General features: G+C 43.1%; 1 protein-coding gene across 22 annotated transcripts in view; it reads left to right on the top strand.

Annotated features, from left to right (window-relative positions):
* Window positions 1-913: 913 nt before the first annotated feature.
* Window positions 914-24873, top strand: part of LOC131980636 (muscleblind-like protein 1) — a 42415-nt gene continuing 18455 nt past the window's right edge. For 5 of the 22 annotated variants that reach the window (XM_059344911.1, XM_059344907.1, XM_059344900.1 and 2 more), the window contains exons 1-2: window positions 5106-5354; window positions 12655-13641. In XM_059344911.1, the coding sequence (XP_059200894.1) occupies window positions 13468-13641 (174 nt within the window). In that variant the 5' untranslated portion in view covers window positions 5106-5354; window positions 12655-13467. Of the gene's footprint in view, window positions 936-5104; window positions 5355-5755; window positions 5857-5957; window positions 6316-12143; window positions 12269-12654; window positions 13642-24873 lie in introns of those variants that run through there. The other 17 variants (XM_059344903.1, XM_059344897.1, XM_059344899.1 and 14 more) reach the window with 9 other exon arrangements.

Raw genomic sequence — 24873 nt, 5'->3', positions numbered from 1 at the left:
CATTTGTTGTGACGTATATAACATGCAACCTGCTCAGTGTGTCTTTTTCAGCTAATAAAATGCTTGTCTGCCTCCCACTCTCCGCTGCTCTTTCCTCTTTGCTGTGCTGTCCAGTGTGATTGACCGTGTCTCTTTCTCTGTGCTGGCAGTCGGAGACAGGTGCTGAGTGCTGCTGAGTGCTGCTGTATGTGTGGGCTCCAGGGGCCTGGTTCAACATTCCAGTGATAGTTTGATAGACACAGTCCTTAGGGGAAGAAGAGGAGGAAGCCGAATGCCTGCGCCGACTTCACAGAAGAAGAACTGAGGGGGTAAGTGAAATCCTCTGACGATGTACCTGCCATGGGAAGATTGTGATAACATACCGCATGCCCTTTTCTTTTTAAGTCTCTCAACAGCAGCCTTTACAACACCCCACTTCCTCATTTTAAAAGCTGTTTCACTGCTTATCTCTCGGGCTGTGAACTGGTCTAATGTCACCTGCACTTCCTCTTTTCACACTCTCACAGGCTCCCTGCACGAGTGCACGTCTGTGTGTGCATATACATTCGATTCAAAGCACTCACAGTTGTGAAAATGGAGGGAAAGAGGAAGTTATCAAAAGGGGATGCAGAGAGAGGCGGGGAAAATAACAAGGTGACCATATTTGGCGTCAGTAGATAATGCAAGCAGAAGATGCAAATTAGATAAGGAGTGGTTGTCATGGAGACTTGATGTTGCGCAGTGATGGTTCGCTGTAAACCTGACCACATTTGTGGTATGGCCGTTGCCAAGCAGAAGGTGCTATTATGAGAGAGAGAGAGAGAGATGAGAGTGAGAAGTAGCGAAAGAGAGAAATGAAGATGTTAGTTCTTCCCATAGTGCATTGCGTTTGTGTGACCTATGTTGAAGTAACTGTGTCGGTTCCAGTGGCACGACAGCGATAGACAAACACACAGGTAAGCTCACTGGTTTTAAAATAACTTTCTGTAGAATTAATGTCTGTTTTCAACTTTTGGTATTATTCAGTGTTTTCCATGTATTTGTTATCTGAGGTTTCATATTATTGTAACATTGGAAATGGTCCTTTTTTTCAACAATTTTCTCTGATACTTTGCAAAAATGGAAGTTTGTCAGCTCTGGTAAACCAACATCTGCAGTATTTTTCTCTTTATCCAACTTTGTATAGTGATATAAAGTTGGTAAGAGGTTCGGGATGTGAGGAGAGTTTATTTGATATTTGCAGCAGTATATCTGCAGGGTACATTTAGACAGAAAATAGCTGGAAGCTGGAGTGCAAGGCCTCTTTGCAAAGGGTGTTTCCATTCGTTTTCTTTTTATCTCCAAGATAAGCTTCAAGCTTGAATGGTGCATACACACAAACACACACATGCGCGTGCACACACACGCACAATGGTGTCAGATGGGGACAAGACAGTGTGCTATTTCCTCTCTCTGTATTTCAAACTCGACAGCTTGAATTGCACCTGCTTCCCCTCACTGCGTCAAAGTAGAGAGAAGTTAAGAGAAAACCACAAGTATGCAGCAGGGAAACATGACTGCAAGTATGCACACTAAAAATGGAGTATTTGACAGCATACACAAATTTAAAATTTGTACCATTTTCATGTTCATTTTTAGTATTATGTAGTATATTCTACCATCTTTGTTTATGTTGGATACCCATAAAGTAGCAGATAAGTTGTTTTAAGTGTAAAAATGACCTCAAAGCAATATTTTGCTTTCTCATTCTGCAGTCTCCAAAGTCAGCTAAAGTGAAATGGCTGACGTTGAGTGCAGCTCCCTGCTGTGGGCCTTTCTGCAAGACTGTGTACTGTTGCAGTTGTTGCTGTGATGGTCTGTAATGGGAGTGTAATGTGTATTTGCGGCCTTAGTGATAGATGAGCCGTCAGAGTTTGGCACACGAAAGCTCTGGGACATTTCCTCAGTGGAGTGAGAGTTCACATCAGCCAGCCAGTGTCATTTACAGAGTGCTGGGAAATAGCAGAGCGCTGAGATGATAGGGAAGCTTAAGGTGGAAAGTTGCATTCATGAGGGAGGAGGGAGAGAAAATAAGGGTGAACGAAGGTGAAGGGTTAGGACTCGTTGGCTTGACAGAGGCAGATAGGTCACGAATGCCAGACTGTGTTGGTATAGGGGTAATGTGACTGATGAAGAATGTGAGGGTGCAAAATTACTCTTTAGTATTTTTAGTATTTCACTTTAATAAATTAGTAGGGCTTGTAAATTTAAAAAAAAAATGTAAATTTTAAAAATGCAACAGAAAATCCTTTGATAACGACATTATTAGGGTTACTTTGATAGACTTGCTCCCCATGACTAGTTCACAGATCTTGATGTGTAAAATTGGCGGAATTCCCCTTTAACTAAACCACATACACACACACACCTCTTCCTGTTTTCAGTTGGTTAAGATTAGCATGTGTGCAAACAGTTTACTCAACCCCAGGAAGTTGATTCTCGTTGCTCTTTGCTCATACCTAAACAGCTCGACAGCCGCATTGATCTCCTATAGAGAACAGCAGTTACACCATCCTTTTATCTGTGAGACACAAGACATGTGGAGCAGGAAGTTAAAATATGTGACTGATTTGACTTCAGATAAAGAACTAGAAAAGGAGAAATAAGCTCCTGTTCGTCATTTGACCAGAATATGCATAATAATCAAACTAGAGGCGAATTAACAAACCATCTGGTAACTGCAAAGCTTGGCTCTATATTTAATTGGACCAGGGGAATATGAATCTGTTGGTTATGACAAATAGACAAGTGGTTGTGGTTGTTTCGGGGGGGAAATTTGGGGACGATTTAGTCATAAGTGAGACAAAGTGATGAAAACAGAGACTCATAGAGAACATACCAAGAATGATAATGAATAGAAAATATGGACCAGCGGGGCAGAGGAGTAAAAGAAAGACGCATAGACAGAAAGCAGCAGAAGCACTGGCATCCACTCAGCTCCAGTAGAAGAGGGGAAATTCCACGTCAGTGTCTGAGTTTCGCAGAAAGCCCACATCTTTGGAGGCGTTGCTAATGTGTCTCTTATTGAGTCTGAACAACATCAATCACCATGTTTCTTCATTATGGGTCAAGGAAAAACTCCATTTGGAGGTTAGACTGACCTGCTGCGTCCATTGATCAGCAGTCGAACAGAATGCTCTGCTAATCTAAAAGACATACTGTATGTCTACTAGCAGGGCTGTTTCCATGGTTGGAAATAGATCTCCTTCCATCGCAAATAAATGACAGTTTGAAATAAATCAAGGCATGCTGTTAAAGCCAATAATGGCGCTGTCTATCTAAATTTGATCAAATTATAAAGATACTACTATGGCATCCAATGACATTTTCTTTTTCTTTGCAGAATACAACATGTTTTCTGTTCTCTCTGAGTACACAGGCACATTGCACCAGAATATTGGCTAGGTAAAGGGTTAGCACTGCAGCTGGGGCTCTACCACAGATTGTCACCCGGGGTTTAGGGGCCTGCTGTGTAAATTAGAGATGACTTATCACCAGCTTTGTATTAAACAGAGCTGTGCAGCAATAGAAATCTGGTCCAGATCGAAAAGGAAGCGTGGAACAGAAAGACAGCCGTGACGGTTTTACATAGGAGAAGCATTAGGATATGTTGTGGCAGGATTACACCAAAGAAAGAAAAGGCTCTTACATCTCTGCACTATATGGATGCAAGCGCGATCTCAGTCAAAGTGAATTCAGCTGCAGTGTGTAGAATTTGCTATCTTTATTGTAAATTGAAAAGCTATTTTCAGTTCAGGCAGCATTATAAATGCACTTTCTCCTTGATCACAATCAAACGATGTGAGTCATAGACAATATGCAGGATCAGACAGAAAATTTGGCATCCATACAGCTCAAAATCTGTAAAGATTCCCGCAGATGCCAAGGCCACTATCTCCATGGCTACCGGATATTGCAGCATCAGGTCCAAATCAAATTCTTGGAGGCTTCTTTAGCCTCTCTGGCTTTCCCCTGGATGCAAGGGTTGTGGCAGCAGAAGCCTTAAGTCAACAACAATACAGGAAGGTTGGCAGCAGCAGTTGCCTCAGTCTTGTCTCGGTTAGCCATTTTTATAATATGTTGCTGAACTGCAACCAAACTGCACTGGTCTGCAGCATTTTAATAGCCATTTTCCCAGAGTATTTACACGCTCTGTGTTACTCTGAATGTATAGCCACTTACTAGCATAGTACAATTTGATTAAGAGCAGTTCAATGCGTCCTGCTTTTTTTTAGTGTGGGCAAGAGGTATGAGTGTAAGGTTGAGCTGGGATTTCTGAGGTTTGCATGCCTGAATGGGGGAACCTGACAGAAGCCAGACTGACAGAATCTGTCGCAACTCCCTATGAATTTCTTCCCATAATTCCTTCCTTCACACCCCTAAATCTCTTCATTCTTTCCAATTGTTGTTTTTCTCCTTATTTGTCCTAACCTCATTAAATCTGTTGTTTCACCTTTTTTCTGTCTCACTTTTTCCTCTCTTTAACATCACTATCCCACGCTTTTATTTCTGACGCCTTTCGTCACATTTCATGGCATATTCTTACTTCTGTTTATCCTGTTACTAATTTCCCTTATTTTCTCCTTCTTTATCTTCTTGCTATGCTTCTCCAACCTTTCCGTCCTCCCTCTCTCTCTCCTTCCTCAGCTTCACTGGATAGGCAAGGGCAGTGTTGCTGTAACTGAACCAGCACTTCCTGGTGTTGTTTTAGGGGGGGCGTGGCCAGCCTTCAGCGAGGAAGAGAGGGAGGGAGAGGGGACTGCAGGATCTGTATGCCCAGTGCAGTCAGGGCTCCCCCCTCCTCTTCTTCCTCCTCCTCCTCCTCCACAGCTGTTGCTACTGCCACCCAGCGAGCACCACTTTCCTCGGGCAGCAGACAGACGATCCAGAGGCTGGGGAGTCAGTAGAGACACAGCCCAGCCCGTCTCAGCACAGCTCAGCACAGCCACTTCAAGAGGCAGGGGAGGGGAGACACTAGCGCACACAGCCAACGCTGCAACGTACACACACACACACGCACACACACAATCACACAGACAAACACTCCTACTCTCTCTCTCTCTCTCTCTCTCTCTCTTCCCCTCTCTCCGTCTCTCTCTCACTCTGGTGCTCAGCTCTGCACAGCTCCTCTACTCATTCGCTGCTGATTCCCTCGCTCACTCGCTTGCCTGTCTTCTGCCAGTCGTTCTGCCTTGCTGCGCTCTGCCTGCCTGAGAATGGTCCAGCCGGTGCCTGGGGGTCTGCTGTCGCGGCCTGTCTGAACACACGCATAAACACAGAGTCAGTGGACACGCGGAAGCAAACACACACACACAAACTGGAGAGCAATGTGAGAGGTAAGAGCTTGGTTCATAACCCTCCTCCTTGTCTCATTGGTTGATCTAGATCTTTCCTCCTGTGTGTGCTGCAGTCTTTACTTTCCAAAGTAAGCGCCTGTGCATTGGAACATAGGTAGAGATATGGGGACTGCTTGTCTTAGTGTCTGCTGCGTGTGTGTGTGTTCAGCATGTCGGCCACAGGGTTAACATTGATTTGTTACGGCTTGTTTTTATAGATATAGGCACATGCACGTACACACACAGACACACAGTAAGGCACATTCTTGGCTCAAAGCAGACTGTCACACAATAGCTACTTCCTGAGGGTAGCGCTAGTTAGCAGGAAAATTTGCTGGTGTGTGTGCGCGTGTGTGAGTGTGTGTGTTTTGAGGGCCACGGTTGTTCCAGGAAGCAGTGGAGAGGATCAATAGATCGCCCACTCAGCTTTCATTCCGTCCGTCTGACTCAACATTGGACATGTTGGGAGTTATCCTGCAGGGCTTGGTTAACAAGGAGAAGGGTAAAATTTGATTCTCTTGTACCTCTTCCCTCCCTTTGCTGCGTCAGCCTAAAGGGGGAAGCATGGTTTTGCATGTGTGTTTCTACGTGTGTGTGCCAGGCGAACTCCCGCCCCGCTGCATGTAAATTACGTGTGACATGTGAAGCTGCTGCTACCTTATATGGTGAGCACAGTATTTCAGTACAGTTGGATCTTGCCAAGCATTCCGGGTCGCGGGAGGAGAGAGTGTGTGAGAGGGTGACTCTGTCTGTGGGAGTGTGTGCGTTAGTGTGTGTGTGTGTGTGTGTGTGTATGTGTGTGACTAAGTGAGTGTTTTCATGCGTCTGACAGAGGGGGAGTAACTGAGAGAGAGGAAGAAAGTTGAAGACAGAAGGAAAGAGGGGCAGAAACGAAAGACAGGGAGAAGGAGGCTCAGTAAATGGAGGGATTTTACTTGTCGATGTTTAAAGTGGAGTAAACGTAAGTAGTTTTGTACTTTATTAAGTCTTTGGGAGATAATGTAAGATTGCCCTGCAATGTTTTTCTTTCTTTCAGGAGTTAGGTTTGTCTGTGTAGATCATGCTTAGGTAAACAGACTGAAAGTGTTTTCTTATGTGCGATAATATCTGGCTATTTGTCCGAAAAAATAATTTCAAAGTTTTTTGTAAGCATTTTTTCTTACAGAGCCTCCAAAAACTGTCTGTATAACAGCAGGACGTGATTCTGGTAAATCTTCAGAGTTTAAACTTTAGCCTTCCTTCTCTCTCTCTTTGTCCCTCTCCTCACCACCTCTGCCCTCCTCCCCCTCGCTCCTCTCTGGGTTTCCTCTTGGTGGTGTGTCCGTGGTTGGGGCGATGATGAGGAATGTTGTTGTTGTGACTTAGAGGGATTCAGGGTGGCTCAGACAGTAGCACACACACACAAGTGTGTACACACATGCAAGCATGCGCAACACAGACAGATGTGTGGCAGATTGCATTGTTGAGAGTTTCTAAAATCCTTATGGCAGCTTTTCTGCTGGTAGACTATCAATTTCTGTCTTGCAGAAGCCTCAGGAACGTGGTGTTGTTGTTGTGAATATTATATCTAATGATGCCAAAGGTGACATTGCTCTTCTGTATGTTGTTGTATATGTGTGTGAACTCAGGTGCAAATTGCTTTGCGTTTATGTGTGTTACCAATGATCTAGGATCTGCCCTACAGACAGGATTATGTGCATGGCTGAATCGGCGCTGACAGGTTAAGCCTTTATTACAGGAGGGCTGCTCTGTATGTTCCTACTGTGTTGTGACCACATTTCAACCCCTCTGAGAAACAGTTTGACACAGTTTTGGCTGAGTAAGACACCTTGCACTTAACAGAATTCCAAGCTAAGCTACAATGAATTGACTTCAACCACTGTCAGAGACACAGTTGAGTCTTTAATTTGTCATAATATTTACCTATATCTGTTCTTGTCAGGTAGTCAGAAATAATTGTTTATCAGATATTGCAGTATAGAGGAACAAAGCCAGTGTCCACCTGTATCTGAACCACACAACAGGGATAATAAGCAGGGCGAGCAGCATGTCGAAGCTGCTGTACGTGGAGTCAGTAATAATTGTCTAGTTATTTCTTTGTTGTTCTGTCCAGAGGTACACGTGTCAACACAAGCCTTTCCTTGTTTTTCTTCACCCCAGTAGCATCAGCTCCTGCTTACAGCCTTGACATCTTAAACCTCTCCATCTCTGAAGCAGAGATAGATGGCTATAACATTTAATAACACACTCCTGCCCCACTAGTGCCGTTCTCTCACTCTCAATCTCTTTCTCGCCACCTCTGCCTAGCCTTGGTTTCTGTTAATTGTGACTGCACTGGGTCTGTTTGCATCGATATATGAGAGGCAGGTCCCAACATACGCCAGTGGATGTGGGTACATTAGCATAGCTTGTCATCCATGAAAACGATTGACTAAATTATACAGATAGCTAGTGTAGCAGATAAAATTGGTCACTGGTGAAGTATGTTTGCATGTAATATACTGATAAAGAAGCTTAAGAAACATGTCTAATCATATATGCCAAGACACACAGCCTTGTGGTACTGGCAAACATGATTAGCCACAGTGGCGTACGCTCTGGAATAAAAAGATTATGTTCTATATGTATGTACATTTATAGTATGATGGATAGTTGTTACACGTCTCTACTGGAGGGATGAGCACCATCCCTCCAAAACACACTCTCTCATCTAATAAACCTTTACCAATTCAACCACAGGTGTTCAATTTGTGACTGCTAAGGTCACGGCACATGACTCACATCATTTTAGTACTTTCCAAACCATTCGTCCATTGCATTAGTTTATCATGTCGTTTATTTGCATTTTTCTTAAATTTGTAACCTGTCTGTATATGTGCAAAGCAGCCTGACTACGTCCCAGCACATTGACACAGACAATATAAATGTGAGCCAATGAACCACTCATTAAACCATAAGGCCAGCCATTATCCTCACTGTCCGTTGACTTCACCACATCCTTACAAACACACACAAAGATGCTGTGTTGCACACACAGTCATATATTCACCACAGATTAAGAAAACCCGGTGTCATGACACAGAGGTTTGTGTGTTTGTATAGGTTTGCATTTGTGTGTCATGTCAGTGTGTGTGTGTGTGTGTGTGTGTGTGTGAATAGCACTGTCCGTGTATGCTAAACAAGAGATCTAATTGTCTCCAGAGGTTTGCTCTCGGAGGAATCAATAGGCATTGTTTGTTGTGAGTTCCCTGCCTAAGACTCACTTTCGGAACCATGTTATTTAACCCGATGACAAATAAGTCAGTTAAACTAATAGTTTAGAGGAGATGACGACATGCTACTGATAACGATGAGGAGGTCAAAAACAATACCAGCATTGATTGCTCAAAAATGAGCAAGAAATGACTAAATCCTACTTTTGTGTGGATAATGGCCGCCCATGGGAGCTCTTTTCATATAAAACCTCTATTCATAACAAACCAAATAAAGTTTGAGATTTAAAAGTGTTTTCATCATTTCTTTTATTTCTTTCATGCTGTTGCCCTAGCCCTAACGCTCATTTTACGCAGTCCTTACCAACCAACATGAAAGATTGCATCATCAAAAGATATGCATTAAACTCAGGGATGTATGTGATATAGAAAGAGCTACAGTGGACAGAGCAGCAGCCCTCAGCCTCTCGGTATGCGTGTGTCAGAATGAAAAAGATCAAGAGACAGCAAGGAGAACATGCTCACGTGTCCATATGTGCAGCGGTGTGTATGTGTGTACATAAAGGTCAGTGAGGGCAATATTGACATGCTATATTCTGAGCACATGGAGCAGCAGGAGCGAGGCCTGGGGTGTTGCATTTCCTCCAGCGTCCTCCACTCAGATGACCTGTCTCAGCACACTGTCACCCTGACTCCACCTCTGTCAATATGCTGAAACAACTCCTTTTACTGAGCAGCAGCAAACCAAAGACGACGGACGCCTCTTTTTCTGCAGTCAAAGCTGAAAAACGTAGCTCCGACGAGAAGCAATGGTTTTTGTTAGGTTGCCATAACAGATGTTGCGAGATAACAATAAGTATTTTGCTTCCGATACTACATCCGTTAACTCCAATGTATTATTTCTTATGCAGTTATGCAGAACAGAGCATCCAGTAACTCATGGTGTTACAGTACGCTAAACTGGACAAATAATGTGCCACTCATTTTTCAGGATGTCTAACCATAACTATGTACCACTCCCTCTTGTCTTTAGCAGTTAGTCACAGTGACAACCTCAAGACCAGCCCAGGTTAACAGCAAGCATGTTGTTGTGATTGCTCTAACTTTTCAATCAGTTGAGGCATGCCTTAATAACAATACAGCTCTTTGTGTTAGAAAAAAAAACTCTGAGCGCCATCCATCACAGTCCGCCATGCAAATCAGTGGCAGTTATGCTTAGAGTGCGCTTTCAATGGAGGCGAAGAGTGTATTTCAGCAGCGTCTTTGACTCGTTGAGAACAGATTTGTTTCGTGACTCATAACCATTGAAAGTAAAAGATGGGCAGGCTTGCTTTTCATGTCAGAAACCGTTTGTACTTGGAGGCATATGCTGGTATCACATGACCGTAAGCTGATGGTGATGTGCTGATATTGAAAACACACACTTCCTCTTCTTGCAGCCATGTAATGTTTCTGCCACGTGTCCTAAAAGGGTGATAGGAAGCATACGGTCTCTCTCTCTCTCTCTCTCTCTCTCTCTCTCTCTCTCTCTCTCTCTCTCTGTTTCGCTATCTTCCCTTCCTCCGGTGTGGTTGACCTTGCACCAGCTTGGAAGACCTTGGAGTCTGAGGGAGTTGCTGCTGAGGATGCTGGATGAGAACGCAGGCCAGACAGTCACATTGAGGGCACAAAGGCAGAAGCGTGGATGGAGTTGGGGGAGGGTGAAAAAAAAAAAACAGGAACGCCAAAGTAAAGTAGGATGCACTAGTTAAAACAGTATAAATCCTGTAGTTAGAGAAGAGAAATTGATCGTATGACACAGTCGTCTACTTGAAATAGATTGCCTTGAAGACAAAGAGCACCGACTGTTAAAGTGGAATTAGATAGAGGGAGTGGCATACTGACAAGAAAGACCATAGAGATGAAGAAATCAATAGTGGAAGGACACCCATGTCCAGACATGATGGATCATAATGAGCGCTCATTATCACTGGCACTGTCTTACACCATACCACATCACCTCTCTCTAACAGATATGTGCTCATCCGACTCTAATAGAAACCATAGAAACAGATTAGGTAGCCAGACAGAACGCAGGGGGCGTTTTCATGCATCAAGTCCTCACATTCTCCCATTTGATTGAAGACAGCCCCTGGCACCTTCAATTTAAAACATTTTAAAATAGATATCTCCATTCCAGCTCATTAGTTCATGTCCAGCTGTGGCTTGAGTTCAGTCTGAGGAGTTCAGAGATGATCCTGTCTCACCTGAACTCAACTTGTTGCAAAGTATATTTGGGCAGTAAAAGTGTGTTGCCATCAGCCCATATCAGACTGGGCTGTAGCAATAAATACACGCAACGTCAACATTATATGATCTTAAAAACACAGATCTGAGGGCAGGCAGGGTTACGCAGAGAGATTAGACTTGGCTAATCTAGGCATTAGCCCAGCAATGAAGATAAACATTATGAAGTTTCTTTCCAAAACAAGACATTCAATCAAGCCACACTTCAAAATGTTTTTTGGCATGAAAATACTGTAAAACTGACAAAGAAACATTTCTGGTTGTTATTTAGAAATAGCAGCATTTAATCAAACTTTATAATCTGCCATTTGAAATATTTAGCAGTGAGGTGATATAGCTCTTGTTTTTTTGAAAATGTTATTGAAAAGTTCATTTATTTATATATTTATTTATAAGTGCATGATATGGAAGATCACTAGCTTAAGTTGTGTGTGTGCCTGCATATTGTGGGGGTGGGGCAGTTGTAGCGTTTGTGTTATGATTATGCTTACACTCCAAAGGTCATTTGTAGCAGTAATGCTATTTGCTAGCGTAGGGGTCATCCAAGGTGAGGCTAAGCAGTTTCCCCTGCTTCACTCTGTAACGTATATCTATGTTGCTGGGTCATCATGACCTGGGCTGTACTGCTGCAGGACTCTGATATAGCGTGTTGCAGTGTTGCAGTGCTGTAAAGTTAGAAGCGGTTCATAGCATTGCTGAAGGTGCACATGCTGTTCTGGGAAAAGCGATTTCTCTACACAGGGTGTGGTGAGTTACCCTGCCTGTGCGATAAGAGCCGACTGGCCCCGCGGGAGCCCAATCATTCAAATTCCCTGAGCAAACCCCGTACAATGGATTCACCAAAAATAGAAGCAACTGCCAAAATTACAACATGCGCACATGAAAAAACTCCTCCGCATTGAATAAATGCGTAGTTGTGTTTATGAGTGAAAAAAACACATTATATTATCACAGCAGGCATATCCGTGTGAGATCATCACAGCATTGCTGTGATCATGATGATACTTTTTTATTTAGAAATGATTCCGATCATGGAGAATTATATTAACAGAGATCTTTCATGAAACGCTGTTTGTTTGAAAGAAATGTATCATTTGTTTGTGAGAAATCAGGTAGTCATAGAAATACTGAGCTGAGTGATTAGTTCAGCCCGTCTCTCTCTTTCTCTTCCTCTGGCAGCAGGCAGGTCAGCCTCCTCTTTGCTCCTCCCCCTGCTCTCACCTGGCGCTCTGCCCAGAATGTTGCTGCAACTCTGCAAACTCTCATTGGTCCCCACTCTCACACCGCTTCGCAAGAAGGGAAATGACTAACCTCTTCTCCCTCCTGCCCTGCCTCGACTTCCCCTCTTGCTTTCACTGTCTTGCTTTCTTTCACCTCTAAACACATTTGCAATGGCCGGCCTTGCTGTACTCGACTGTAAGTGATACAGGAGTTGATCAGATTTTCCTGCGTTGACCAGAAGAGGTGGAAAGTTGTGAATGGCTGCTTTGTGCATTTCTGTGTGTGTGTGTGTGTGTGTGTGTGTGTGTGTGTGCGTGCCGTGATGAGCATGTGTGCACACCATGTGTGTTTAGAGCGCAGGGTGGGTGAAAGTTTTATTTGTTTTAGCTGACACCCCTGCATTTCTGACATTTTTACATATTCTTCATTCCCACAGCTGCATAGTTTAGCAGCAGATTAAAAATGCGGCAGGTCAGATTCTTCCATGAAAGATAAATGAAAGAGAAACAAATGTTAAAGTTTACTTTGGATGTGTATCATCAGCCTAATTTCCCCTCCTTTCTATCTCTCTCTCTCCCCAGAGGAAGTGCCTTCCCTGATGTCTGCTGCAGCTTCGACCTGCTTCTACAGCTGAAGCTCCACCCTCCCCTTCCCCCCGCCTCGCTCGCTTGCTGCCACAGTAACACGAATACAAGGACAGCATCAACACCTTCCCCGCAGCCTACGCTCCGACCTGCTCGTCCATCCACCACCATCACCATCCAGTCCTCGCAGCCGGGCGCCAGCCTCAGCTCTCTTCACCAGACGGCCCCGCTGCCAACTTCCCTCCACCTGCTGACAAGCCTTACGAGAGCAGCCCAACACACCACCAGGCCCAAGCAGCATCTCACCCACCCTGCCTTTAACCTTCGCCTTCAACCCTCAAAGCCTCCATTCGGTCCTCAGTGTCCTTAACCAACCTGTAGCAGGCTACACCCAGACTTTCACCTTCGTTGCCTGCTTCACTGCACCTAACCAGAGGGCTCTCAGTTTGGCCTCTTCATCTGTTTGCCTCCTTGGCCTGTGAATGTTGTAGGTGAGCCTGCTCAGCAAGCAACACAGAGAGAGAAAAGTTAGGCCAAGAGCTAAGCCGTCTGCTGGATATAAACACTTCTCTTTGGTTGATTGATCAGGAAAATTATCCAGTAACATTCATCCTGCAACATTTCACGTTGGAAAAGGAGCCCTCTCAATCAACAGGAACTTTATCGTGATTGTTCCATTTCAACGTCACATACACATATCACAGACTTTAACAGCAAAAAACCCTTAAAGTTGTGGATTAAAACACTAGTGGTACTTTATTCACGCTTGAACAGATTTCAACTCGGAATAACTTTTTCCATCGTGTTGCCATGACGATGAACATGGCACACATCCGCGACACAAAGTGGCTGACACTTGAGGTGTGTAGGGAGTTCCAGAGGGGCACGTGCTCGCGCTCGGACCAGGAGTGCAAGTTCGCTCATCCGGCCAAGAGCTGTCAGGTGGACAACGGACGGGTCATCGCTTGCTTCGACTCACTCAAGGTAAGAAAGGAAAAGTGGTGAATAGGAAAGTTTGGAGGTCAGATCTCAGACAGATGGAGAGATTGGACACAGATAAGAGACTGGGTTCTTTCAGGCTGACAGGCAGTTTGAGATAATATATGGAATTACAAGCTGGAAATAGCAGTTGTCTACAGTCTACACATCATGCTAGAGCGCACCATCTGGCCACGGCATGTGCTTTCCTTGGTCTTCTGTATTTCTGGTCAGGTGACTGGAACATGTGACACCAAGACACAGAGAGGAGGAGGGGGGAGTTGCAGCTTTTAAGTTTCAGGAAGCAGAAGTCAGACGTTTATAACACTGCACTGTGGAATTTTATATGACACGCTGAAGTATTTTGGCGGGTGTTTACTGCATTTATTTCGGCAGTAATTTGGGATTCAGTCGTATGCCCACTCACTTCTCTGTACGTAAACAGCATTTCATGAATTTACAAAATCAGCACAGTCCCTCTGGAGGTGAAAAACACTGCTGTGTGTGGCAGCGTTTAAACAGGAAAACACAGATGAATAGGCTGTCACATGTACAAACTCATATGGTTGCCCCGAGCACAACACGTTTCAACAGCTAGAGAGGAACGAGGCGATAGCGTCATCATGTAGATCTCACTCAGTCAAACCACTTCCTGTGCAGAGGCCTAAGGGCAGTTAGAGGGGGTTTGTGTATGTGTGTGTGTGTGTGTGTCTCTTTATGCGTGTGTGTGTTTTAGAGCAAAGTTGGGGGCAGATTTGGGGCACCGTATGCAGTAATTTTCCATTTTTAGCAGGAGCAGGAAAGCAAAATAGTGAACACCTCTTTTTCTTTCTCTCTTGCTCTCTCTTTCACAATCTGTCTTTCTATCGGAGCATGAGATCTCCAGAGATGGGCGGAACTCAACCCAAAGTTTCCAGCATTGACACACACCCATGTTTGGCTGCGTGTTTTTTTAAACTTCTGTTTGTATTCTGCCCCTGCAGACATTAGTGACTCGTGGTCATTGGCAGTGTGTGAACAGGACAGGGTTAGGATGAGGACAGCGTGTGTGAGTCGACTCAGAGAACAGTGTTTATAGCCAGATGTGGACAGAGGAACATTGTCAAGCTCATGCTAAACCCTCTCCAAGTTTCCCCACAATATGCTAACGCCTGTGCATGAGTGTGTGTGTGATCGACAAAATCGCAAGCCAAATTAAGTTATTTTTGTTTAGCACTTCTTCAGTCCTATTTTCATAGTTTTGGCCATCGTTCCTATCGATGGAGATTGCCACCATTATTCACTCTAATCTCCTGAGATCTTCCAAGAAACGCAAGTCATGTGATCATACAGCTTTTAAATAAACCCTGAGTTAAGCCAGTTATTCGGAAGAAAAAACAAAGAGGGTAAAATTATTATCCAAACTGTCTGTTGTAACCATCCATCATACTTTACCCACATCCCAGGTTCTGCTTCAATGTATCATACTTACCATAGTTGTATACACACACAAGTTTCCTAAGTAGTGAGTCATTAGGAGCCACAATTTCTGGTGTACTCATTTTCGGCTTTACCTCTTCATAAAGAAGAAGACAATCTAGCTCAGCTCTGGGCTTGTTTATAACCTATAATCTTACCTGAGTAGGGCATAGTGGGGTTTTTCCCCCCATCCCAATCAGACAACGTTGAAATGATGTCCTAGATGTCAAAAATGTATTAATATAACCAATAGAAACAGCGGACAAAACTATAAAACAAGACCCAAACTGTAAGACACTGGAGCACAAATTTTCTCTTGACTATCTGGATGTCATGGACCCCACAGTTCAACACAGAGGTCACATGTAGGCAGTCACTGGCAACACAATATAGCTTTTATCTACAGGGGAAGGATCTCAATACATGAACATATGTTTAAATTGTCGTTCGCTAAGGTAAAGGTCAGCCACTGGAAAGGAGTAGCTGGCAGATAAATAGAGGCTTTTTAAGTGAACCAAGGGGCCTATTTTAGTGGTTTGGACTCAATTTCCACTAGGACTTGTGTATTAATGGAGATGGGTGATACTTTTTTTAACTGTACGCCCCATTTTTTCCACTGGTAATGAAAAACAGAGCAGGTCTCTAAAACCCGCAGTGGAAACAGCAGGAGAAAGCGAGAGAGAGAGTGAGCAAAAGAGGATGAAGGAAATCAGAAGCGAGGACCGTTAGTTGCACTTATAAGAGCTAAAATACAAACATATAAGCACCGAAACATTCACCACATGTTAAGGTTTTCCTCTTACACAGACCCACAAACCCACATACTGAAAAATCACATGTCCTACTCTATTTTCACACAGGTTCAGTGGTTGAAATAGAACAAATTTTCGATTTAGTTGGGTTACATGAAGCCGCATCGCACCCGATTACTAGTCATGCACCCCTTACACCCACACACACACACACACACACACACAGCACCCTCTTGGACACATGTGCACACACTTTCTGCCCATGAGAGAGGATCGGCCTTCTTCTTGAGAAGTGTATAATTAGAACAGGTCTCACATGATCACCAGTGCATAGCTGAGGAGGTCACACCCAAACCCAGTCATTTCCCCAACAGCCACTCTTTCTCAGTCTCTCTCTCTCTCTCTCTCTCTCTCTCTCTCTCTCTCTCTCTCTCTCTCTCTCTCTCTCTCTCTCTCTCTCTGGCCTCCTTTTTAAATGGCGAACACACACACACACACACACACACACACACACACACAGAGAGAGATGGCCTCACAAAAACATGTGTCCTGCACTAAACCATTCTTGTAGAGTCCATGCCGAGGAAATTAGAGCAGGGAATATATTTGTACCAGAAATAGCAAAACGAGTCAAATCACCATTTTTCATGGGAAGATGTTCATGGCAGTAATCAGATCAGTGGATGATATACCCCCATGCAAGACAATCAATCAGTACCAAGTTTTCATCTAGGCCACAGAATTGAAACTTAGTGGTAATGGTGTGTGTGTGTGTGTGTGTGTGTGCGTGTCTCCATGCGCTTACAATATACATACACGTGTGGGTGTTCACTGTCCTTAGACTGAGGCCTTAACCTCAGATCACAGCCCTTTTCTGTTGCCTGTGTTTCTGGTTGGTGCAGCACTGACGGCTCAGCTATGTCGAAGCGGGGTAAATATTTGGATAGTGGATAGTGGCTGCCAAAACTCCCTGATTTAAAGTCAGCTTTGTAACTTTGTCTATTAATGATTAACTTCGAAGCAGGCGCTGATTCTAAATCTGCATAAACGATTCCTTTTTTGCAGCTAAATATTTAGATCTGCTCGAACATAAACGCAAACAGAATAAACGATGAGGCAGGTGGAAAGTGTTGTGCACCATATGCTCCTTTGAGCTGCACTGTATCTGACAAAACTACCAGCATTTCAAAACGAAGATGATACGTTGAGGAAGTAACCTACTTTTAATCTTCAGTACTTGTAATCGCTCGAGTTCTCTACTTGCTTCACTATAGCATTCCTAATCAGATTGGAATATAATAGTCAGCTCAGGTTGCAGAAGCGAGCCAGCTAATGCCTGCCTCATTAGTTTATACAGGAATGAATCTGAAATAATATGGGTTACTCTCTACGGTAAATTAACTGTAACACTGCAGCTCCACCCCACCCACGCAGAGGTAAACTGCCAGCTTATTTCAAGTCCTGTACCATCCCACTTTAATTTGGTGCAAGCCTATTCTAGTCCGCCGCTGCTTGTTTTCATTCTCCTCCCATTTTGGTAGCTCCTTCTACTTGATTTCCCGCTCAGTCTGGTGTTTGCCTCATTTACTTCAGGCCACACCCATCCCTGGACTGGGTGGTTCACATTACACCCTGGCAGACCCGCACACGTACACACAGTCCCATACAGAAACCCATATAGCGTGAGTTTATGTGGCAGAGTGACATCAACAAGCAACCTTGTGTGAACCCAGCAGCAGCAGCAGGTCCTTGTTTGCCCCCAACACCACTGTCCCTGCCATAAAAAAAGGAGTGGTAACTGTCCATGGAGAACAGTTTGAACACACACACACACATACACACACGGCATAGACCTTGTACTTTGTCTACCTGCCAGGCCGACACACCCACTGTCATCATGTCTGTGTTCTGAGAAAAAATGAGACCAAGTGCATGCGCGTGCACATGTGTGTATTGTATCTGTATTAGTAGTGCTGTTGCAGCGGGTTTCTTTGTGTTACCACACTGGTGTGAGCCAAGATTACATTCCTGTAGAGCAGAGGGCGGGTAAATACCTCTTATTTATCTCTCTCTGTCTCTCTGTCTGTCTTGCTGTCTCTGTCTCTATCTGTCTTTCCTCTCATTTCGCTGACCATATTTTGACAGCATGTTCAGTGTTTAGATGGAACAATCAGGTTAAACACACACACATGCACTGAGAGGCGGTCGGCCAGACAGACATGTGGGGTAAATATTAGCCACGTTGCTAGTCGACAGTGTTTTTTATGATTTCAAACAAATTATCCATCCAATCTTTGGGCAGTAAAATAAACACGTCACACTCTGTGTGTCTGTGTTGTAGGCATATGGTTATGAGTTCAGAAGGCTAATGTGTATTTGACACTGCTGTCACACACTGCATTAAAAGACATACTGCACATGGCCACGTGTAGGCAACAGTTTCTTCGGCCAGGGATGAACCTTGAAAGACTTTTTTCTAGATTCTAGAATAAACCTGAGAGGGAATTATCTGACATGTTAAAACTGTCTACAGTATAAGATCAGATCAAACTTACTCCTTGGATGTTGTCTAAATGGATCTGCGCCACGTAATTTCAATGCACTGTTTATCTGCACAACAGCCGCAGATGGGCATGTGGAATCCAAAGCCACTTATAGTCGTGTGATCCTCACATCGCTCGCTCCACTGGCTTCTCGCCAAAAGTTAGACGTCCAAAGAAAACATTGAGGAGAAAAGGAGATAGGACACCTGTGCACCGTGTTACAAAGACAGACCAAGACAAATGTGCTTTCAGGATGGAATTTTTGTCACACCTGCGATCAGCGAGCTTTGTTTTCAGCAGCACTGAGCACTAATGTCAAGTCAGGGTACTGCAGTGAAGCTATAGTTCAGACAGACACTCTCTCCTGGATCCATATGGGCTTCTAACCTCTGCAGTCAGCGCATGGGATCTCCCTCCTAATTGGATTTTTAATGGGATATCTGTGTGTGCATCCACAATGAAAAATTCTCTCCTTTAAATTAACAAGGCAAGGATTCAGTCATCCGTAACATTCGGCTTTTACTAGAAGAGAGCTATTCATATCACAGTGTCGTCTGTTTGGCTTTGCTCAGCCTTCTCTGATTAAAATGGGCAGGTTTCAATAGATAAGAGCTGAGTCACATTGCATGGGCTTTTATTTTTGTAAGTAGGATCTTTTACGTCTCTGTCTCATTGTGTTGAGGGGTTTATTCTTGCGTCTGTCTCACTTTCATGCTAGAGAGATTTGTGTTTGGACCAGACTAATCCAGGCCTACACACATACACACACACAGAGTCAGAGACACATAGACAGAGACATTCTTTGGTCTGCTCTTTCCATGGTGTGTGCATCCTTGTCAGATCAGTTTGGCTGTGCGTCTTCTCTGTGAGCTTATGTGACGGAAGATCAGCGACAACAGCCTGTCTTTTCTTCTCAGTGTCAGCCGTCGCTGTCCCTCTATCACACTGGGCCCCTTTATAACACCACTGATACAATGATTAGTTCTCTCGCCTCCCTCCGTCTCTCGCTCTCTCTGTTTCACCCTTTAACATACAGACATACCATAAAACCTCACATATCCTGAGGGCCTTTTTGCTTCACCAAGTAACAAATATTGACAGATCAAAGCTGAGATTGCAGTGCTACATGATCTAAACTCATAAAACATACATATACATGCCGTCACTTTATTTGTCTTAGTGGATTTATATGCAGGAGTTTATTGGATAAAACATATCGATTTCCAAGCAATTACTGACTACTTACTAAACTACATCAGAGCAAACATTTACATTGACTCAAAAGTTTAATCTATAAAAGTAAAGTAATTTATATGCACACACTGTAGAATGAAATCGGCCCTTATCGTGCTTTATTTATTTTTTATAAAAAAATCATTAAAAAAAATCAACTTTTCAATGCTTGCGATATGAATTTCAAGGTAGATGTTACGAATTGCTCCATCCTGCAGACATAGGCATGAAAACATACTTTTATTTAAAACTTTTTTCTATACTTAACATTTTTTTAAATGCAGCACTTACATCTAATATACAGCCCTTAAACAGCCATTTACATCTAGAATACATGTATTACCCTTTAATGACATGTCGCTGCGATGAGACGACTTCACTCAGTGTACACATCATAAAACTTCAGTAAAGAGTTGGAACAAGCCACCACAGAATATATATGATAATGTCAGATAGTGTGGAATATGACTTAAGTATTAAAGTGCAGTTCAATACTACAGCAAACACTACAGCTACTTTGTAAGTGATGCAACTGAAGAGCAAATGGTGTATTGGTTTACAGTGCAGCCAGATAAAGAAGAAAAAATGCTAAAACTGGCTTGTTCTGGGTTTGCAGGTTCCTATACTGACAAACACGTAGCCTCTCCCAGATTACATACATGTATAATTTAGTTTGGCAATCTTAATCCAGCACAAGAATGGTGGAATCTTCCACAACTAATAAAGATAGCTATATAAAGATATATTTACTGAATGTGAATGTATGTAATTGGTGCCGCAGACAATATGGCGAGCAAGAATAGTATCAAAAATGGGGTTTGATGGTAAAGGAATCGAAGGTACTTTAAAGGCAGTAAATGGAAACTAAAAGGGGAAATCTGGATGATAAGGGGTGAAATAGTTTTTATCTCCCTCAGCTTTTCCTAATGACTTCTATCCATCTCCGTTTCTAACTTTCTGTTTTTCTCTCTTTCTTGTTGGCTTTTTCATTACCTCTTACAGTCACATAGCCAGTCAGTCAGCTCAACCATTATCCTCCCATTAGACAGGTGAGAGAAGAAGAGAGGAGCTCCGGGGCACAGCTACTCACTTAGACCCAACTCTCTCAACACCTTTTCATGCTGCTCCTCCCTCTCTCCAGCTGTTAGGTCCATCAGTCAGCTCTACCCTGCCCCTCATCTCTATGTTGATGCCAAAACGTTATAGAGAAGTGAAAGGCACAAGAGCGTGAGGCAACAAGGAAAGGCATAGCTAATAGTCTGCTTTTCACTCCCTCAGTTGCTGTCTTTGCTGTTTTTTTTCAAGTACATTCCTTCTCAAAATAAAAGTGTCTGGGCTTGTCGAACCAATATCGTTGGTTTTAATCAGTATAACCTTTTTTCTGATTCCAAACCTAACATTGCAAAATATACCCATGCTATAAAGTTTTTTTCCTGTGACATTGAGCTGAAAACTCTGAGAAGTGACGCAGGTCGGCAGTAAACACATCATCAACATCCTCGCAAATGATGTCTCCATTTTGGCTAGTCATGATCCATCATGTGTCCTTGTTTTTTGACCTGAAACAGTGGCACCACCTGAGGTCCAATTAGTGTTAGCCCTGATTAGTTTCGTTTGACACGCACAGACTGCTCTGTTCACACTGCCTCATACTGCACTGCACTGCATTGTCTATTACTAATACTGGCACCATAATACTGCATTTTATAACGAGTAGCATTTGCACTAGCTTTACTTGCATGCACACACTGTCCGTTAATGAGTCTGGACTGGACTTTGGGCTGATCTGTTGGTTAGATGTAACTGTGACTCTCTCTTCAATTATACAGGATTCAGACTATTTTTGAGAACAAAACAGAGTACATTTATGTTGCTAAGAAACTAGCAGTATCCTTATAGAATAGAAATAAACAAACTAGAATCCATTCTTTTGGTGCTTTTCCTGCTTTATTATAGGACATCAACGCCTGAATAGACTTTGTAAGTAGCCTTGGAAACAAATTGATTTATCCCGCTGTCAGTTTTTTCTTACCTTTCAAGAAAGAAACAATTTAAAGAGTTAATATGAGGCAAAATCCCTTCTTAAAATGCAATACGAGAGAAATAGAGAGAGGGTGAAAGCATCCTGCTTGTGCTACTGCCAAGTTCGACGGAGATAATCGTACACAGAAAACAGGATTAGGCCAGTTGACAGTGGGATTAGAGCTGCGGATAGGATTACAGTCTGTGAGATCAGATTAGCACTATACATGCCAGATTAAATCTGTTAGTGCTGCAAACCAAATTAATCATCTGCCTGGTGGTTTATTACTTGGCTATTGATGGAAGGGATTTTTTTCTGTGTGTTTCTAGAGTCCAGGTGTCACAAAACTGAGAAGGAAATGAACCCTGTGCGGATAACGGTGGTAGTGGTGTGAGTTAGAAAGAGAGAACAGACGATCGGGATCAAAGGACGGCATATGAAAGAGAAAAAGGAGTAGTGACATGCCTCTCAACTTTTTTAAATCTTTTGAAGTGTTTTAGATGCCACTCTGAAGAGGTAGGAACAAGGATGTAGTCTGCAAAACGAGATGAGAAAGATGGGGCGGTAGTACATCTTATAGAGCATATTTTCTTGTATCGGTGAAAGGATTTTTCTTTCCATATGCCTTTGTTACTTTTGAGTTAATGTGATTCTTACAGCTATTCAGGACTAGTGGTGTCATTATTTTGATTCTAGATTGATAATAAATTGAGATCAACTTTCAGTTACTACCATGGAAACAAAAGCAACACCCCACCGCTGCCATGCGCATAAAAAAACACTTTAAAGAGGACACAGCGTAGCTTACTAGTTGCCGGCAGCTGAACTTTTCCAAATAATATGGCCACTGCTGGAGCCAGAAAAGACGAAAAAACAGCAGAACTGGGAAATTCTCCTGCTTCACTGAAGTCAGCACAAGTGAGTTAAGTAGGGGAGACCGGGGTTGGTTGGTACACTTTTCCCTATTTTCGATATTTCTTTTCCATAATTTATGCAATGTTCTAAAATTAAAGGTTTTGGTTTCAGCTAGGAATAAATGTGTTTAAATGCACACAAATGTTTTGCAAAATTAGGTGATTCATGGTTAAAGTCATGTTGTGCATTTTTGCCAACCAGCCCCATTGGAAGTACATAGACAGAAGTCTAACAATGGCACAACTTTCAGTGCTGAAAGTTTAAATTGAAAATCCTATTATGGCTTTTAAATCTAAATTATAATCAAATTTTGGATTTTTAGAAACATAACACTCCTTTTCAGAACTGTTAATCCTCATCGTAAGGCATCCATTTATGTTGTGAGAAACCATAAAAGTGCATTTGCTATGAAAATATGTTCTGCTAAGGCTCTGGAAGCAAAGTCTAACCATTAATATCACATGTCAGTCATCTTTTGAAGTCAGTCAGTCAAGCTTTGAAATGGCTCTTTAAAATATATGACAGACTTTGGTCCTCAGCCTGTGAGGCCCTACAGACACTGAGAAAAGAAAACACACCTCAGTCTTTTCAGAAACAATACAGTTGTTATTGACGCCTCACTGCATCCTGGACCTTGTGATTTCTGCGCAATGACTCTTCTTTCTCACTCCTACTTGCAAGCGAAGCTCGTAGATGATTAAATGAGCGTTCCCAGGCCTCCTCACACACTCACGCTGCAAGTACGGGATGGCTTTCATAAAGTGCTGCTGCTCAAATCGATACCTGCGAGATTGCTCTGTTATTACTGATAATGAAAAGTACGGAACTAACCTTGTTAGCCCTTACAGGAGAAGAAGAAGAAGCAGCATTGCATTGAACAGAGACTGTAGAGAAAAACTGGCATAAATAAAGTCACATGAAAGTGCGAACAGAGATAGAGAGAGATAGCAAGAGAGAGATACGGGGGGGGCATGTCAGGAGAAAAACGAAGAGGTCTAAGTTTGGATCCAGGGCTCCTGTGTACGTGACATCTGACCTGAGGCATTTCTGAGAACCAACACCCTCTCAAGTGTGAATAACTCATTGCTGTGTGTGTCGGTCTGTTTGTGTCTATATAAATAGTGAGGTTTGTGTGGCTGCCACTGTGTCTAATGCGTATGTGTGTTTATGCTCTGAGACTACTGTCATCTCCAGTTTGCGCAGTATGTCTTTAAATTATTGCCCAAAACTTTAAAAAATCCACTCGAATGCTCCGCCCACACAAACATGTTTCTGACTGATCTGGCTGACCTTATCACGCTCTGTGTGGTCTGTGTTGTAGCCTGTAATCCTGTTCTCTCCATCGTTGTTTTGTGAGGGTGGTAATGCGTCACCGGGGGCATACTGTAACTATTATCATAGATTAACACTCCCTCCCTCCTCCATATCTCAATAAGCTCCAGCAGTCACATCAGCTCCCTGACCACTAAGCTCTGCAGCATGGATCACTGTGTGCAGGGAGATATAGACATAATCATAAGGCTATGAGTGTGCGTTTGTGGTGCTTTATAGAAATGCAAGCCACTGAGAGAAACAACCCTACATCACGTAAGACTGCGCAGATCTCTAATGTCTTCTTCGGCCTCTTCACAAACTATTTAAGCAGAATTAAGTAGCTAAAAACAAAAAGATAATCAATTGTACTTTGCTGTAAAAGGGTAGTATTGATTATGAATTGCTCATTGCTTTTGGTGGCTCACTTTCAAATAAGACAACACAAGCACTTCTCGAACATTCTGCTTCCCATCATTCGAACGCTATTTCAGGAAATGATCTGCACATAGTCAGATTACCGACTGAGTTTATATGTTTTATATTTCATGCCACATTTGAGCACACAGTAGACAAAGAGACCAACCACCGGGCCTGGCCCTTTGACTCTCTGCTGATCCCCAGCAAAACAAAGCTTCATTCACAGCGTGTGTGAGTAGAAAGGGCTTTCATCTCTGCGTATGTTTGCACAGAAGTCACTGGAACGCAGGGCAGAGAACAGTGTAGCTTCACACCAGAGCCCGACACGACAGAGGCTCACACCATAACATCACAACACAACACCGGAGCATCAAATGTAAGAAGGAAAGTATATTAGGATACATTGTAGATGTAATGATGAACATTATGACATGCAGGATTGGTGTAATGCTTCATATCAGAGATGCACAGATCGTTTTTTATCAGTCCCAGCACCAATAACTAAACCATGGGTCGATACAAAGTACCCATCTGATTCCAGTGTTTAATAAGCTGAACACACATATATGTAAATAGATGTTAA

This window comes from Centropristis striata, chromosome 11 (assembly GCF_030273125.1).
Source record: "Centropristis striata isolate RG_2023a ecotype Rhode Island chromosome 11, C.striata_1.0, whole genome shotgun sequence".
NCBI classification, from domain to species: Eukaryota; Metazoa; Chordata; class Actinopteri; order Perciformes; family Serranidae; genus Centropristis; species Centropristis striata.
The sequence above is the reverse complement of the archived record's forward strand: the minus strand, read 5'-3'. Positions and strand labels throughout refer to the sequence as shown.